At 37.8% G+C, this 19140-nt stretch overlaps 1 protein-coding gene across 2 annotated transcripts in view; it reads left to right on the forward strand.

Moving 5' to 3' along the window:
• CRY1 (cryptochrome circadian regulator 1) overlaps nt 1-19140 on the forward strand; it is a 112094-nt gene that overhangs the window by 59455 nt on the left and 33499 nt on the right. For both annotated transcript variants that reach the window (XR_004439612.1, XM_033220773.1), the window contains exon 2: nt 7947-8055. Coding sequence is in view for 1 of the 2 variants with exons in the window: in XM_033220773.1 (XP_033076664.1) it covers nt 7947-8055 (109 nt within the window). In the remaining variant the exon portion in view is untranslated. The remainder of the gene's footprint in view (nt 1-7946; nt 8056-19140) is intronic.

The raw sequence follows: 19140 nt of genomic DNA on the forward strand, positions 1-19140 counted from the left end.
AGTGTTCTTGGTGAGTTTCAGATTCCATCATTTTAAAAATGAGATACCTTGTAAAGTTGTTGGGAATATGATATATGTAAAGTATCCAGCACAATAGACATTCAGAGAATATTCTTTCCCATTCATGTTCCTTCTTCATTGACTATTGAATCAAGCCTTTAAAATCACTTTCTTCTACTTTCATTAATTTAGTCATTAGATATTTATTGAACTCCTGCTATATGTCAGGAATTGGACAGTGGGAAGTGGTGAACAAGGCCTAGTTGCAGGCTACAGTCCAGTGGCCTTTAATTCTCCTTCCTTATCTCCAGCTATTGTATTAATACTTCAGGGTCACTGCCTACCATCACCACCACATCCTTGAAATTTTTGCCTAAGCCGCTCCCCGTATCAAAACAGGGAAAGAAAAATTCAGAAATGATTTCTCCCACCTGATTTTTCAGAGCACATTAGTGATATTTGTATTTTATATGTTGTATTCTACCATAGCCAGTTCTGTAGTGTTTATGTACATAATATACATATTCAGGTTCCTTTTTTAGGTTTTAAGCTCTGTGAGTATTGGAACCTCATTTATCTTTGTATGACTCATAAATCAGTGATTAAAATTATAGAAGTAATTGACAGTATCACTCCTTCAAAGGCGTTTTAGAAATTTTGTAGAGGAATTTTTGTTTGTCATAATTTTTTTTTTTTTTTTTTTTTTTTTGAGGCAAGATCTTACTCTGTCGCCCAGGCTGGAGTACAGTGTGCAGTGGCATGATCACAGCCAGCTCAGTGCAGCCTCAACCTCCCAGGCTCAATTGATCCTCCTGCCTGAGCCCACCCCAAGTAGCTAGGACTACAGGCATGTGCCACCATGCCTGGCTAGTTTTTTTTGTATTTTTTGTAGAGATGAGGTCTCCCTATGTTGCTCAGGCTGGTCTCGAACTCCTGTGCTCAAGCGATCCACCCACCTTGGCCTCCCAAAAGTGCTGGGGTTACAGGCATGAGCCACTGTGTCCAGCCGTTTGTCACAATGATTGGAAGGTGCTAGTGGAATTAGTAAGGAGAGGCCAAGAATGGAAGATTTCTTTCAGTACTCACAGTAATCCCTCAAAATTAATAGTTGTCTCTAGGTGCCATAGTGTGCATGCACGTAGTTCCAGCTATTCTGGAACTGAGATGGGAGGATCACTTGATTCCAGGAATTTGAGACCAGCCCGAGCAACATAATGAGACCCTATCTCTAAAATAAATAAGTAAATAAAATAGTTTTTCTGAGTTCCACATAAATTTCAAATGTTCTTCCAGATGTTTAATGTAAGTGAAAAACTTATTCATAATGTTCTGAACCTAGAGCCTAAGTCTTTATGTATAAACAGTAGGGTTTTTAAAATACAATTTTAACATATACTGAGTTTTCCTGGAATGCATTTATCACCTATATAAATAAAGGAAATAGTGTACTTTGCTTTTTTTCTGAACTTTACTGTCTTGGTCAATATTTAAGAAAATTGCATCACCAAAGACAGTATCACTCATGGTGTATGGTGTTTGAGTCACCAGTAACACAACTGTATTAGTCTGTTTTGTAGCTGTTAAATTTAAAATGATTCTGTATGTAGGTGTGGACATTGAGTTTTAATTCATTGTCTCCTTATATCGTGCCCATGTATTTACCTCTAGAAGTACATGTTATTTCTTTTTAAAATATAAATGACTTTCCTTTAATTTCTCCTGTATATTTCAATTAGAGCATTATATTAATGCTTTACAATTGTGTGTATGGATATGTTATATTATCTAGGTCTTTTATTTCAGGATTTGAAAGAGGGCATTGCAAAATATTAGTTATAAAAAGTGACACAGGTCTACTGGTTTATGGCTTTTAGAGTCTGGCAAATGCAAAATTTGCTTTTAAAAGATATATTTCGGCCGGGCGCGGTGGCTCAAGCCTGTAATCCCAGCACTTTGGGAGGCCGAGACGGGCGGATCACGAGGTCAGGAGATCGAGACCATCCTGGCTAACACGGTGAAACCCCGTCTATACTAAAAAAATACAAAAAAAAACTAGCCGGGCGAGGTGGCAGGCGCCTGTAGTCCCAGCTACTCGGGAGGCTGAGGCAGGAGAATGGCGTGAACCTAGGGAGGCGGAGCTTGCAGTGAGCTGAGATCCGGCCACTGCACTCCAGCCCGGGCGACAGAGCGAGACTCCGTCTCAAAAAAAAAAAAAAAAAAGATATATTTCATCTTTATTGAACATTAAACTTTTACCTTCAGGGAAAGTGTGTATCACAAATATCCAGACAATTTAAATAGAATTAAGTTAGATGAAAGCACTAAAAATTTGTTACAAACCAGAGAAAAGAGCATATGTAAACTTTATTAAATTTACATAGACACAAATTGTTGTATTTTTAAAATCTCTAATAAAATATAACAGACTGGTTAATGACTGAGAATCTCCATTTTTTTTCTTTGTGATAGTGTATACAGAACTTTAATTTTTTCTACATTTAACTCTTGTTTTATGTGGATAATAAGGTTATTCTTCTTGTAGTTTTAGTGGTTTTAGTTTATATTCTTTGCATCAGTTCTTTGGGGTCAGCAATGAGTTCTTGTTTAGATACTGTAAGTGTAGTTTTTGTTGCTGAGTGTGTAAGATATATTTTACAAACTAGCATACAGAACCACATGGCTTTACTCTGGTATGATACATGTTAGTTCTTAATGCCTTGTTTTCAGCAGCAATAGGATTATGTTGTATCTTACCATTGCCTTTTTTGGACTATTTCATAGACAGAACTAGAAATTCTAGTTATATAAAGCTGTTCTAGCACAGACTGGAAAGTAGGTCATTGTGACGGAGTATACTAAACCGTCCACTGGTTGCTATAGCAATGACCTACTTTAGGAAAATATTTCTGTGGATTCATGCTGAAGTCATCTTTTGGAAGTGGTATAAGGAAGCTTACTGCATATAATTTTTAAAATAATAGCAATAGATAGTGATCTCCTGAGGAAAAAAAATCCTTAAAATGTTTAAAGTGAAGAAATATATTTTGTCACCTAGTATCTCTTCAATTTATTTTAAAGTGGTGCGTTCAGTATTGTAATTAAATAACATGAGGACTGTGCTTCTATGTAGGCAGTACAGTTATATGAAGGGATGTAATGTAGTGAGTTTTACTATCATTTGGCCTATTTAAAAAGCAATCTGTTGTATGTAGTTAATAGCATTATTAACTGAGCCTTCAAATGCGTGTAGCACCAGAAAATAATATATATGCCAAGTTGGAGAAGGTATGAAAGTATGTTCCTATTAAGATGATGTCATATGTATTTTCAGTGGAATATATTAAAAATAAATCATTCATTCAATATTGAGCGTCCCAGAGCACATGCATTTCTATTACATTAAGGTTGAACTTGGTGTGTTCCTTGGAACACACTGAATCTGAACTCTGACAGATCTAATCCTTTTTCCAGTTAAGGTTAGAGGATTGAGCATTAGATTTTGTATAGTTTTGAAGTAACATTATTCATTCAGCATTAAAAAGAAATCACACCCATCACTGAGTTGATACTTTGAACCTGGGCTGTTGGAGGTATTATCAAGGAAAAATTGTATGCTTAGAGATTAGTTGAGTCTTAATTGCATTGTACTTTTTTTTTTTTTTTTTTTTTTTTTTTTTGTTGTTGAGACGGAGTCTCGCTCTGTCGCCCAGGCTGGAGTGCAGTGGCCAGACCTCAGCTCACTGCAAGCTCCGCCTCCCGGGTTTACGCCATTCTCCTGCCTCAGCCTCCCGAGTAGCTGGGACTACAGGCGCCCGCCACCTCGCCCGGCTAGTTTTTTGTATTTTTAGTAGAGACGGGGTTTCACCGGGTTAGCCAGGATGGTCTCGATCTCCTGACCTCGTGATCCGCCCGTCTCGGCCTCCCAAAGTGCTGGGATTACAGGCTTGAGCCACCGCGCCCGGCTGTACTTTGTTTTATAATATTCATAGTCACATTGACCTTGCTACTGGGAAAGGTTTCCTTGAAATCGTAGTTCAAAGTCACATTCAGATGAAGTTATGAGTTCAAAGTAATTCTATATACAGGTATAGGCATCCAGCTAATTCATGTTTTCTTTTGTCATGCCCAAGTATTTACACATAGAAATGCATGGGGTGTTTTTTTAAAAAAAAAACAGGAATTATTCTCAAGGGAAAATAACAACTTCTGTTTGATACATATCTACCATGTACTAGAGACTCTACTAGATGATTTTATGAGGCTTCTAATCCTTTCAACGGTTATACAAGACATCCCTACTACGTCATTTAATCCTGTTTCTGTTCTTTTCAACAAATTATACAATGCATATGATGAGATTTATTTGCCAAATATAGAAACCAAAATATAGGTTAAGAAAACTGTAGTTAGAGCCAGGCCTGATGGCTCATGCCTGTAATCCAAGCACTCGGGGAGGCTGAGGCAGGTGGATCACCTGAGGTCAGGAGTTCAAGACCAGCCTGGCCAACATGGTGAAACCCCATCTCTACTAAAAATACAAAAATAATTAGCCAGGTGTGGTGGCATACTGCTGTAATCCCAGCCACTTTTAATTTACTTAATTCTCACGAACAATGCTATGAGACAGGTCCTATTACTGTCCCAATTTTACAGATGAGGAGACTAGATAGGACTTTTCAGGATTGATTTAAGGATAGTAATTTGTTGATAGACTTGTTAAATTATAGGACATCTGTGCAATGGAGTACTATGAAACTATGAAAATTGGTGCTGTAGAAGTATGTCCATTGCCTCGAAAAGATAATTCACCATGTATTAAACCAGAAACATATGTAGCGTATCTCATTTTTCTTCTGCTTTGAAGAAATATATGCTAATTATCAATTTTTAACTTTTTTATGAAGTTAAAAAGATGTGTTTGTTTCTCTCTTTCTCACCCCTATCTCAAACCCCCACTTCCTAAGGGGGAGATATGATTAATAGCTTGGTAAGTATTTTTCCAATTATTTTCTTGTGCACATATAAACAAAAGTAGATACATGCAATGTAAATTTTATTTTATGCAAGTAATATATGCAAGTAGTTTTAAAAGCCTTATAACAAAGAATAGCATCATAGTGTGTTCTGCTTTAGCCTTCTCTTTTGCTTTTCTTCTCGGATCTTTTCTACTTAAAATATTTGATTACAGAGTACATATATTATTTTTTAAGTTCTTCTATTTTTTAAATCTATGTAACTTTTATGTGAAACGAGAGATGTAAATTGTATCTGTGGAAGAAGAACACCATACTTCAATACAGCTTTTAGTCCTTTGTTTCATGAAGTACCAAAACAAAATTAATTCTTAGGTTTCAAAACTTTTCCCATTGCAACACATTACTTTAGTCCATATCATTCTGTGCATTTGTTTGGTTCATATAATATTTATTAAGGCCAGGCCTGTGATGGTTCATGCCTGTAATCCCAGCCCTTCAGGAGGCTGAGGTGGGAGGATGACTTGAGGCCAGGAGTTCAAGACCAGCCTGGGCAACGTGGGGAGACCCCCACACCTCTACAAAAACTACAAAAATTAGCTGGACATGGTGGCATATGTCTGTGGTCCCAGTTGCTCTAGAGGCTTAGGTGGGAGAAGTCAAGGCTGCAGTGAGCCATGATTGCACCAGTGCATTCCAACCTTAGCAACAGAGCACAATCCTGTCTCAAAAAAAAAAAAAAAAGTTTATTAAAAGCATTAAGAATGCTTATTCAGCCTATTAAGAAAGGGAAAGGTTATTAATTAATTATTAATCATACTTAATTCTTCATTTTATGAATTAATCATGTCCTTTGGGTTTATTTCTTTTCCCATCTTACTGTCATTGAACTCTTGTACCACATAGAATCGTTTGACCAAAAAGTTGAATATGGAGAACTCTTGCTGTTCTCAGTTCTTCCTCATTTCTGGTGGGGAAGATTTTGAAACTAATGGTGCAACAGAGATTAGAGGATTATTATTGCCTTAGATTTACCCCTTCAGGACATTTAAGTTTTGTACTGTTTCAATTTAAGAAAACTTAAAATTGCTAGTTCTTTCAACTTCTTAATTTTTGATCTGTGTAAAAACTTTTTGATCTTTGTTCTGTCTAGTAACTCTTCTTGCCAAGCAAATACATAAAATTAGATGCTTCCCAATAAACGTTTGTTACCAGACATGATAAATTATTCATAGTTGGAGATAATTTTATTAAACTCCGATGCTTTTATATCACTATCCATCTAACAACGACAGTCTTAGTACATCCCCTGAAGTATTTGTACGTTGGTAGTGGTGGGTTAAGGTGGGGATCAGGTGTTAGGGAGGTGACTGCAAACCAAGGCAGAAAAGGGATGTGATAAAATATAAATGTGGGGATAGAAAGGATTGCTTCCTACTTGGAAACTCATGAGACTTCTTAAGGTGTAATGGTGGGATGTCTTTAACATCCTCATAAAAATATAGCACTGTGACTCTTCAAGCTGTGCTGCTAAAGAGGAAGATGGTGCTCCTAAAGAGGAAGAAGTGTCAGACCTGATTAGTGTACTTATGTCACTAATAACTGCAGTTGTAAAAAATCAACAAGACTTATTTGGTGAAACGATGGGATCGGAATCAATAAAGAGAACAAAATGATCTAGACCAAGCAACTTTTTAGAACAATCTGTCCAGTAGAACTTTCTGCAATGATGGAAATGTTCTGTAGCTATACTGTTGAGTATGGTAGCCACCAGTGATACATGTGGCTGTTGAGGACTTGAAATGCAGCAAGTGTGACTAAGGAACTGATTTTTAAATTTAACTAACTTAAATTTAAATGGCTACATGTGGCTTTTGGTTACCATATTAGATAGTGCACTTATAGAATATGCATTTCCCTGCTTCTTAATCACTCCTCTTCACAAGTAAGACATAATCACTATTCTGAAAGACCATGTGGCCTGTGGAAAAGACAGACAAATACTTAACCTTAAGATCAAGAACATAAAAGAAGCAAAATAGGAAATAAGATATGTCCAGCTGAAAAGAACAGAATCTAGATGAAAATTAACATGAGTCAAATAATAAGATTGGACCTTCCATGGGTGATACCTCTTTTAAATTTGCTCTTGGGGAATATTCTATTTCTTCACAACAGAAGATGCACAGTAAGCAGTCTCCTGGTACTGTCCCAGAATTTTCCTAGATATCTGTCATGTGTAAGCCTTGTTACTACTTACTTCATTGAAAAAAGCTATAATCTCCACCCCAACTCCATGAAACCTTTTCTTATTTTTAGAAGTTAATCTGGCATTTTCTACACTCAGAGAATTAATAACCACATAATTTGGCATCTACTTATTATTAGTTTCTTTTTTTAATAAATTAGAAACTTGAAAATGGGCATTATGATTTCAATCTCTTAAATGATTACAATATTACAAAAAAGTACTCATATTCTTTTTTTTTGTCCCCTCAGATTCCTTTTTACCATGATATTCTTATTCACTTGCTTATTCATTACATAGGATGTTTCTAGTTTTTTCCCCCCAGTAGAAGATATTCTAGATTTTTCAAGTTTTTCTTTCTATATGAAAAGCCATTTTCATGTAGAAAGTATTTCATCAAGTTTAAATAATGAAACCAATTTCTTTAATTGCTTTGATACTTCTTTATATATTTTTATGTTCACAAATTAAATTTTTGCTAAGTCACTTTTATTTAATGAAAATTAGTGATTTTATTCAGTATTTCATTAAAATACTAGGTAATTTGTGCTGTAATTTAAAAATATATATTAGTATGGTTTTTGGAAAAAGGAATTTATATATCAATAAGAGGTAATAAGATGATAAGTTGGCATTTCAACTTTTAGAATAACATGATTTTGTAAGAATTTATGTCTTCTAAATATATATTTTTAATAATTTAAATAATATTTTCTTCTCTCTAGATTTTTGCTTCAGTGTCTTGAGGATCTTGATGCCAATCTACGAAAATTAAACTCCCGTCTGTTTGTGATTCGTGGACAACCAGCAGATGTGTTTCCCAGGCTTTTCAAGGTAATTTGAAAAATATTTGCATAAAACAGCCTTTTCTCGGAGAATATTACATATTTGGTAAATAAGGTTTTTTGGCTAATTTAAGGTGTAGAGAATATAAGTATTTTCAAGTAAAAATTTTGTGGGTTTTTTTTTTCTTTATTTAATGAAAAAGCTATACATGGTAAAAATCAGACAGTGGGAAAATAGTTTACAATGAGAAGTTCAATCTTTCTTCTACCTTAAACTGCTAGTTCCCCTCCCAGAAGCAACAGCTACTACCAGTTTCTTATGTATCCAATTCCAGTTTCTTGTGTATCCAATTAGAAATATTCTTTGCATAAAAAAGAATTTTTGTGTGTGTGTGTGCATATTACACACACACACACACATCCATGTGTTTGTGTCTGTGTTACTATCTCCTTTGTTAAAAGTTGAAATGACACACTATACACGCCATTCTCTGCAATGCTTTATTCACATAACCATATGTTTTGGAAGTTGTTCCATATCATTTCCTCAGTCTTTCAGATGACTTCATAGTATTCCATTTTGTAGATGGCTATAATTTTTTAAACTAGCTTTCTACTGAACGTCTAATTATTTTCTCTGTAGGCCTTTTGTTAATACAAATGCCAGTGAACATACTTGTCCACATTCATGAATCTTTGCTCACATGGGCCAGTACATTTGTGAGATAATTCTTAGGAGACTTTCTGGGTCAAAGGGTTGTAACAATGGACATTTTACCAATAATACAGAATTTGTAGTGCTTTTTTTTTTTCTTTTTTTGAGATGGAGTCTCGCTCTTATTGCCCAGGCTAGAGTGCAGTGGTGCGATCTCGGCTCACTGCAACGTCTGCCTCCTGGGTTCAAGTGATTCTTCTGCCTCAGCCTCCTGAGTAGCTGGGATTGCCGGCGCATGCCACCATGCCTGGCTAATTTTGTACTTTTAGTACAGACAGGGTTTCACCATGTTGATCATGCTGGTCTCAAACCCCTGACCTCAGGTGATCCACCTGCCTTGACCTCCCAAAGTGCTGGGATAACAGATGTGAGCCACCACGCCTGGCACTGTAGTGCTTTTTAAAAAACTTAGTAGGAGCTTACAAATCTTTAAAATGTTTAAGATACCTAGTCTTATTTATTCCCATTTTTCCAAATGAAAAAAATTAGGCCTAGAAAGTAAATGAGTTGCCCAAAATCATACAACTAGCTCATGGAAATGCCCAGACCAGAAACTGAGTTTCCTCATTGCCCTTTTTATATTCATCCCTTCCTGTTTATTACTGTATTAGTCCATTCTCACATTGCTGCAAAGAAATATCTGAGACTGGATAATTTATAAAGAAAAGAGATTTAATTGGCTCACGATTCTGCAGGCTGTACAGGAAGCATAGTGGCCTCTGGGAAGGCCTCAGGAAACTTAACAGTCATGGTGGAAGGTGAAGGGGAAGTGAGAACTTCACATGGCCAGAGCAGGAGAAAGAGAGAAGGAGTGGGGAGGTGGCACACTTTAAAAAAAAAAAAAACAGATCTTGCAAGCACTCACTCACAGTCAGAGCACCAAGGGGGAAAATCTGCCCGCATGATCCAATCACCTCACACCAGGCCCCACTTCCAACATTGGGGATTATAATTCAACTTGAGATTTGGGTGAGGACATAGATCCCAAACCATATCAGCTACTATTAGACTTCATAAATGTGTATCTGCTTTTTCTTGAAGCATTTGATTCATCAGATTTTGAAATAGCAATGTTTCTATTTGTATCTCTTAATGTAGAAGAGAACAGCTCCTTTCTGTGAATGAGAAGATCAATCCCCAGTGCTGGGAATCAAATTAACATTACTTAGCCCTTTTTTTTTTTTTTTTTTTTTTTGCTTGTATGAAAGACACATTTAATGTTAGTGAAAATTTACATTCATTTACATTCATTAAAGAGTGTTTACAACTGTAATACATTGAGTTAGAATTTAACCTAGGTGTTTGGGAGAGTTCTAACAAGAAAGCATATCAGAAGCAATGATAATAATTTATCAGCAACTCATGAGTGTAAGAGTGTGTGTGGATAATTGTTTCAACCCTATCTCTAAATCTGTTTGGTATAAATAAAATGAATCCTAAGTGGAGTTGCCTTTTTTCGTTTGGGGCCAGGGAGACAGAGTTTTGCTCTGTTGCCCCACTTATAGTGCAGTGGTGCCATCGTAGCTCATTGCAGCCTCAAACTCCTGGGCTCAAGTGATCCTAGGACTACAGAATCGAATAGCTAAGACTGCAGTTGTATACCACCATACTTGGCTAATTTTTTTTTTTTTTTTTGGTAGTCTTGCTGTGTTGCCCAGGCTAGTCTCAATCTTCTAGCCTCAGGCAATCCTCCCTCAACCTCCTAAAGCGCTGGGATTACAGGCATGAGCCATAGCACCTAGCCCTAGTTGCTTTAAAATAACATAATTCGGCCGGGCGCGGTGGCTCAAGCCTGTAATCCCAGCACTTTGGGAGGCCGAGACGGGTGGATCACGAGGTCAGGAGATCGAGACCATCCTGGCTAACACGGTGAAACCCCGTCTCTACTAAAAAATACAAAAAAACTAGCCGGGCGAGGTAGCGGGCGCCTGTAGTCCCAGCTATTCGGGAGGCTGAGGCAGGAGAATGGCGTAAACCCCGGAGGCGGAGTTTGCAGTGAGCTGAGATCCGGCCACTGCACTCCAGCCCGGGTGACAGAGCGAGACTCCGTCTCAAAAAAAAAAAAAAAAAAAAAAAAAAATAACATAATTCTTATTTACTTGTTTTGAACCAACGTTTTTCAAACCAGCAAGTGTTCTTTGTTTTGAGATTTCTTCTGCCTCAAATAGCACATTATTGGGCCAAACTATCTTCTGTATTTAAATGATGTCCTATCTTATCAATTTGGCAGAGGGGAATGGGTTTCCACATGGGCCATAATATACAAATACATGAACACATACATATACATATAGTACTTATTATTTTATTCTGATTTTTTCTTTAGCTGCATATAGACGTCTGTATAAAATGCCATTTATGAAAACTTCCTTTTAGATTTATTTACCATATCCAGAGCCATAGAGGGAATCAATTCCTTTTTTATTGAATTAGTGTTTTGATTTTTACTTTTTGCTTATAGGTTCAACATGCATGTGTTTTTTTAAAAAAAAATAAAAAAATAAAAAATAAAAAAAGGCTGAAAGGATATACAATTAAAAACATATCATCCCCCACCTTCACCCTAACCATCAGAGCCAAGTTTCTCTGAGGGAGAAGATTCTTCTGTCATTAACTAGCTGAGTCACTTAATTAGTGTCTCAGGTCTTAATATGGTTCTAGTACAGCAAGTAGTGGGATTTTTAATAGGTAATTAATCTGGTTTTCCACATTGGAGGTAAGGCTAGTTTAGACCTGGTAACAGTGCCCTTAGTTAATTGGGATAGTTGTGGCAGTGGCTCCAGTACTGATATCTCCCCTAGTATGTATCTTTCTTCTGTGTCAATCACTCAATTTATTCTGTTTATAAGGAGTAGATTCAGGAATGGGTCAGAACATTTTTATACACACATAAGTAAACACATATCTAATAAACTATCATTTTTTCTGGTTTTTTTTACTTAGTTTTTTTTTCTAAGTTAAACTTTGACTTAATATAGGCTAACAAGGTGACTTTTTCTAGGCCCTGCAGAAACTTCTAATAAGGAGTTTAAATTATTGGTGTTAGAGACTAGGTGCATAATCAATATCTAGATTTTTAAAAAAACATTCTCATATCTGTTTCTTTTTTTTGATTATTTCTGTTTTTTATTTTTTATTTTTTTTTTGGAGAGTCTCGCTCTGTTGCCCAGGCTGGAGTGCAGTAGTGCTGTCTTGGCTCACTGCAACCTTTGCCTTCCAGGCTCAAGCCCTTCTTGTGCCTCAGCCACCCAAGTAGCTAAGATTATAGACATGCACCACCATAGCTTGCTAATTTTTGTATTCTTAGCAGAGAAAGGATTTCACCAGTTGACCTGGCTGGTCTTAAACTCCTGGCTTCAGGATCCAGGAGTCTCCACCCGCCTTGGCCTCCCAAAGTGCTGGGATTACAGGCATGAGCCACTGTGCCTGGCCTCATTATATTTAAGAAACAGAGACACATGGCTAAAGTCTATAGATGGCCACACTGAAGCATTATAAAATGTTTTGTTCAAAATCACAGAATAAAAGAACATATAAAGCCACCATTTTTCAACAGCAAAATTTATATTATGCTTTTTTAAGCCACTTTGGGTCTTGCTTTATTAATTCATGACACATACTTGATAGAATGTATTCAACAGATACTGACTGAGTGCCTGCTATATACAAGGCTGTGTCCCAGGTACTGGAGATACAGTAGTGAAATAAACAAAAATTTCTATCTTCATGGTGCTTACACTGTAGTGGAAGGAGACAGATAGTAAACAAATAAGTAAATGTGCAATGTCAGGTGGTGATATGTGCTATAGAGAAGAGTAAAATGTGGGATAGTAAATGTCAAGGTGAGGGAAAGTTAGTTACTTTATATGGAATCATAGAAGGCCTCACTGATAAGGTGACATTTGAACAAACATGAAAGGAGTGAGCCATGCATCTGGGGTGTGGTATATCATATCCACAATATTTTGCAGCTCTTTCCTTCAAAAGGTAGCGTTTATTTCCCTACCCCCTTTAACCTGACTTGCCCTTATAACTTGTTTTAACCAAGTGTCAAAGAAGACATTGTGAATTCTAAATCCTAGGCCTTAAGCGACCTTTCAACTTCTACTTTTCCCCTCTTAGGATGCTCCTTCTATCATGTAAGAAAGCCTGGGGTAGAATATCTAACTTTGGGAGGCCACATACAGAGATTGGACCAAACAACAGCCAACATCAAAGTCTGAGATGTGTGAGTTTGACTATCTTAGGCACTCCAGCCCCAGCCAGGCTGCCAGTGAATTACAGCCTCATGAGCAGATCCAAGTGAAACCAATAAAAGAACTATCCAGTTACCTGACAGAATTTTGAGAATTAATAATTCCACTAAGCTAACTGAAACATGGGGAAGGAGCATGGAAGGCAGAGGAAACAGCAGTTAGCAAAGGCCTTGAAGTAGACATGTACATGATTTGTTTAGGGAAAACAAGAAGGCCAGTGTCTAGGGCACAGTGAGTGAAAAGAAGAAATGGCATCAGAGAGGTGGCTGGAAGCCAGATCATAGGGCTCTATAATCATGTTAGGAACTTCAGCCTTTACTCGAACTGAAGTGGATACCATTGGAGAGTTTTGAGTAGAAGAGTGACATGATTTAACTCATGATTTAAAAGAATTTGTCTGACTGTTTGTGGAGAATACACAGGGGGTTGGGAAGTATTGTAGAGGAAGAAGCAGAAAGATCAGTTAGGAAGCCATGGCAGTTACTTAGGAATAAGATGATGATGACCAGGACCAGGGTAGCTATAGAGGTGTTGAGAAGTGGTAGGGTTTTGGATATATTTTTTAAATAGAGGCTATTAGGTTTGCCTATATGTGATATATGAGAGTCAAGGATGACTCTAGGTTTTTAGCCTGGACACATGGTAGAATGGATTCCCATTTAATGGAGTAACAAAGACTGGAGGAACAAGTTTAAGGGAAAAATAAGGAGTTCATTTTATAAATTTTTAGTTTGGGATGGCTTTTAAGCATCTTAGTGTACATGTTGAGAAGGCATTCAAGTCTAGTGCTCAGGGAGAAGTCTGGACTAAATTTAGGACTCTTCAATATATAAATAGTAGTTTAGACCTTAAGACTAGAGTTATGAAACAGAAGGAAAGGATGATGGATGGATGGATGGAAATGTTTAGAGTTTTCTTTGTATTTGGATTATTTTGTGAGGTAGCTTAACATTTTTATGTAATTATACTGTTTAATTTACTATTAATTTAAAAATAAATGCCTTCTCCTAGGACATATGTGATTTACAACTTTTAGTTTTACTATCAAATTTTACATTTCTTAATTATTTTCACAGTATATTAATTATGACTTCAGAACTTTTTTTTTTAATTGTTTGGGAGTGCTATTTCTTTTGTTTTGTTTTGGTTTGTTTTTGTTTTTGTTTTTTGAAACCAAGTCTTACTTTGTCACCCAGGCTAGAGTGCAGTGGCACAATCTCAGCTCACTACAACCTCCACCTCCTAGGTTCAAGTGATTCTCATGCCTCAGCCTTCTGAGTAACTGGGACTACAGGAGTGTGCCACCATGCCCAGCTAGTTTTTGTATTTTTAGTAGAGATGAGGTTTCACCATGTTTCCCAGGCTGGTCTCGAACTCCTGACCTTAAGTGGTCTGCCTGCTTTGGCCTCCCAAAGTGCTGAGATTACAGGTGTGAGCCACCACGCCAAGCCAAGAACTTTATATTCGTTTAGTTGTTCATGTTATCCTTTCTGATTAACAAGTAATTGTAATACACAAAAATAGATACAAATATTAGTGCTTAAAATTGCCAAGTGCTTGAGCCTAGGAGTTTGAGACCAGCCTGGGCAACATAGTGAGACTCTGTCTCTACAGAAAATTTTAAAAATCAGCTGGGCATGGTAGCATACACCTGTACTCCCAGCTACTCCAGTGGCTGAGGTAGGAGGATCACTTGAGCCTGCAAAGTTGAGACTGCAATGAGCCAAGATCATGCCACTCTAATCCAGCCTGGACGACAGAGCAAGACCCTCTCTCAAAAAAAAATTGCAAAGTGAATATCCAGTTACTCAAATGAAAATATGTTGGTGCTATTTGCAGTCTTACTGTTAAATCCAGGTATTGAAATTTAAACGTAACTACGTGTTGCTTAAAATAAAAACCTGCTCTTACAAGGAGATAAGCCTGGACAACATGCTGAGACCCCATTTCTACAAAAATTTTTAAAAATTAGCTGGGTGTGGTGGTGCATGCCTGTGGTCCTGGCTACTCAGGAGGCTGAGGTGGGAGGATCACTTCAACCCAGGAGGTTAATGCTGCAGTGAGCCATATTCATGCCACTGCACTCCAGCCTGGGAAACAGAGCGAGACTCTGTCTCAAAAAAAAAAAAAGAGTAGCTAGGGACTTCCACCTCTGGTTAAGATGTAAAAACTCACAATAGATCATTGTTTCCCATATTAACAATGAGGTGAAAGTGAATATGACACAGAATTATAGAGGTTTTTTTTTTTTCTCTCTTATTTTGTTTGAACCCATTAGAGAATTGAGAAAACGAAGTCTCTAAAAGGCTGGGCATGGTGGCTCATGCCCGTAATCCCAGCATTTTGGGAGGCCGAGGCTGGCGGATCACAAGGTCAGGAGCGCAAGACCAGCCTAACCAACATGGTGAAACCCCGTCTCTACTAAAAAGACAAAAATTAGCCAGGCATGATGGTGCACACCCATAATCCCAGCTACTCAGGAGGCTGAGGCAGGAGAATCGCTTGAACCCAGGAGGCGTAGGTTGCAGTGAGCCGAGATTGCGCCACTGCACTCCAGCCTGCGCGACAGAGTAAGGCTCTGTCTCAAAAAAAAAAAAGAAACACAAAATATATATATATATATATATATATATATATATATATAGACACACCAGGTTATATCCTAATGCTACACCATTCTATATAAGGTACTTGAGCATCTATGAATTTTGGTATCCACAGGGGGTCCTGGAACCAGTTTCCTGCAGATAAAGGGAGGACTGTATATCAAAATTTACAGAATTCAGCTAATGCAGTGCTTAGAAGAAAATTAATATTTTTTCTAATATAATATTTCAATATTATATTAGAAAAGGAAAAATCAAGAACTAAGTTTCTACCTTAAAGATAGAAAAAGAACACTTTAAACCAATAGTAGGTAGTAGAAAGAAAACAAAAAATAAAGAGGAATGGGAATCAATGAAATAGAAAACAATAAAGAAAATCAGTATTCATTAACTAGTTTATTATTTCTTAGCGCCAAACCCACCTTGCCCTACTGTGTGATACTGGAGCTGGACACTGTAAACATTTCTCCTTTGCCAGCTGGCTAGATATTAAGCTTTATCAAAAGACATTGTTGGTGGTGCTCTGCAAGGTCACAGCAGGAGAGAACTTTTCTTCTTGATATACTTGTGCTTTTTTTCCCTGGGCCAGCAGATGAGTATGCAGGAGGGTCAGTAGCATTCACCTCAGCAGCCCTTCTGAACCAGCTGCAGCCTACATACACCCTCTGGTGAATTTCTGTGTAAGCCTACTTACACCCGCTGAGAAGTTTCTATGCCACCTGGTGGACAGCTTCTACAGATCACCTCCAGTTAGCCCATACCTGCCAGGAAGTTTCTCAGCCAACCAGCAGGTTATTGGTATGAAACAGTTTTGGTCATTGCCCTCTGGTAAGTTTCTTTACAGGGAAGGTTGTATATTCCTGTGGCAGCACGCTCCATCCAATGACCCGTGAATCGCAGTGACTTAGTGGAAGGGAGCTTTTGTTAAGTTTTTTTAGTCATTCCTTGCTTATTTTCCCTCCCCATAGAGGTGGCAGCTGCTTTCTGCAATTGGTACTTTTGAACACCTTAGAGCAGTACCATCCAACAGAAAGCATGTTAAATTTAAAATTTTCTAATAGCCACTTTAAAAAAGTAAAAAGAAACAGGTGAAATTAGTTTTAATGATTTATTCAACACAGTATACCTAAAATATTCTATATATAAGGAGTTTTAAAAAAAATATGAAGTTCTTGAAATCTTGTGTGTATTTTACACTTCCAGCTCATCTTAGTGCCAGCTAGTCACATTTCAGTGCTCAGAAGCCACACGTGGCCTAGTGGCTACTACCTACCATACTAAAGTGTAGCCTTATCTCCTGTTTTATTCCTTGTCGTTGTTGACCACCTTTTAGTAGCTAACAATTACAATTCTTGATACAGGCATACCTGGCAGATGTTACAAGTTTGGTTCCAGACTACCACAATAAAGTAAATATTGCAATAAAGCAAACATCACAATAAAGCAAGTCACAATTTTTTTGCTTTTCAGTGCGTATATATAAAAGTTTTCTTTATTGTCGTCTTTTCTGTGTACAGTAGCATTATGACTAAAAAAATACACATCTTAATTAAAGATATTTTGTTGCTAAAAATTACTGGTGATCATTTAAGCCTTCAGCAAGTCATAATCTTTTGCTGGTGGAGGTTCTTGCCTCAATGCTGATGACTACTGGCTCATCAGCGTAGTGGTTGCTGATGGTTGGGGTGGCTATTGCAATTTCTTAAGACAGTAATGAAGTTTGCCACATCAATTGACTTCCTTTCACCAAAGATTTCTCTGTAGCATGCAATGCTGTTTGATAGCATTTTACTCACAGTACAGCTTTGAAAATTGGAGTCAGTCCTCTCAAACCCTGCCACTGCTTCATCAACTAAATTTGTGCAATATGCTAAATCCTTTGTTATCATTTTGTTGATACTCACAGCATCTTCACCAGGAGGAGATTCCATTTCAGGAAACCACTTTCTTGCTCATCCGTAGAAAGCAGCTCCTCATCCATTCAAGTTTTATCATAAGATTGCAGTAATTCAGTCACATCCTCAGGCCCTACTTCTAGTTTTAGTTCTATTGCTATTTCTACCACGTTTGTAGTTCCTTCCTCCACTGAAGTCTTGAAACCCTCAGAGTCATCCATGAGGACTGGAATCAACTTCTTCCAAATTGCTGTTAATGTTGATATTTTAACCTCCTCCCGTGAATCACAAATGTTCTTATTGGCATCTAGAATGGTGAATCCTTTCCAAAGGTTTTCAATTTATTTTGCTCAGACCATCAAAAGAATCACTGTCTATGGCAGCTATAGCCTTACAAAATGCGTTTCTTAATAAAACTTGAAAGTCAGAATTACTCCTTGATCCATGGACTGTAGAACTGATGTTACATTGGTAGGAATGAAAACAATGTTAATCTCCCTGATACATCTCCATTGAAACTTTTGGATGACCAAGTGCGTTGTCTGTGAGCAGTGATATTTTTAAAGGGGTCTTTCTTTCTGAGCAGTAGGTCTCAACGGAGAGCTTAAAATATTTATAAACCAGGCCGGGCGCGGTGGCTCAAGCCTGTAATCCCAGCACTTTGGGAGGCCGAGATGGGCGGATCACAAGGTCAGGAGATCGAGACCATCCTGGCTAACCCAGTGAAACCCCATCTCTACTAAAAAATACAAAAAAAAAAAAAAAAAAAAACTAGCCGGGCGAGGTGGCGGGCGCCTGTAGTCCCAGCTACTCGGGAGGCTGAGGCAGGAGAATGGCGTAAAACCCGGGAGGCGGAGCTTGCAGTGAGCTGAGATCCGGCCACTGGACTCCAGCCTGGGCAACAGAGCGAGACTCCATCTCAAAAAAATATATATATATATTTATAAACCATGCTGTAAACACATGTGCTGTCATCTAGGCTTTGTTGTTCCATTTAAAGAGCACAGGCAGAATAGATTTAGCATAATTCTCAAGGGCCCTAGGAGTTTTAGAATGGACAAGGAGAATTGGCTTCAACATAAAATCACCAGCTACATTAGCCCCTCACAAAAAAGTCAGCCTGTCCTTTGAAGCTTTGAAGTTAGGCGTTGACGTTTTCTTCTTTTTTTATTTTTGAGACGGAGTCTTCCTCTGTCACTCACGCTGCAGTGCAGTGGCACAGTCTTGACTCACTGCAGCCTTCGCCTCCTGGGCTCAAGTGATTCTCCTGTCTCAGCCTCCTGAGTAGCTTGGACTGCAGGTGTGCACCACCATGCCTGGCTAATTTTTGTATTTTTAGTAGAGACAGGATTTTACCATGTTGGCCAGACTAATCTCAAACCCCTGACCTCAAGCATCTGCCTGCCTCAGCTTCCCAAAGTGCTGGAATTACAGGCATGAGTCACCGCGCCTGACCTGGCATTGACTTTTTCTCTCTAGCTGTGAAAGTTCTAGATGACATCTTCTTCCCATAGAAGGCTGCTTCATCAACACTGAAAATCTGTAGTTTAGTATAGCCACCTTAATTCATTATCTTAGATTAGATAGATCTGGATAACTTGCTATAGCTTCTCCACCCAGCACTTGCTGCTTCACTTTGTACTTTTAGGTTACGGAGACAGC

This window comes from Trachypithecus francoisi, unplaced genomic scaffold, assembly GCF_009764315.1.
Source record: "Trachypithecus francoisi isolate TF-2019V2 unplaced genomic scaffold, Tfra_2.0 Lachesis_group11, whole genome shotgun sequence".
Taxonomy (NCBI): Eukaryota; Metazoa; Chordata; class Mammalia; order Primates; family Cercopithecidae; genus Trachypithecus; species Trachypithecus francoisi.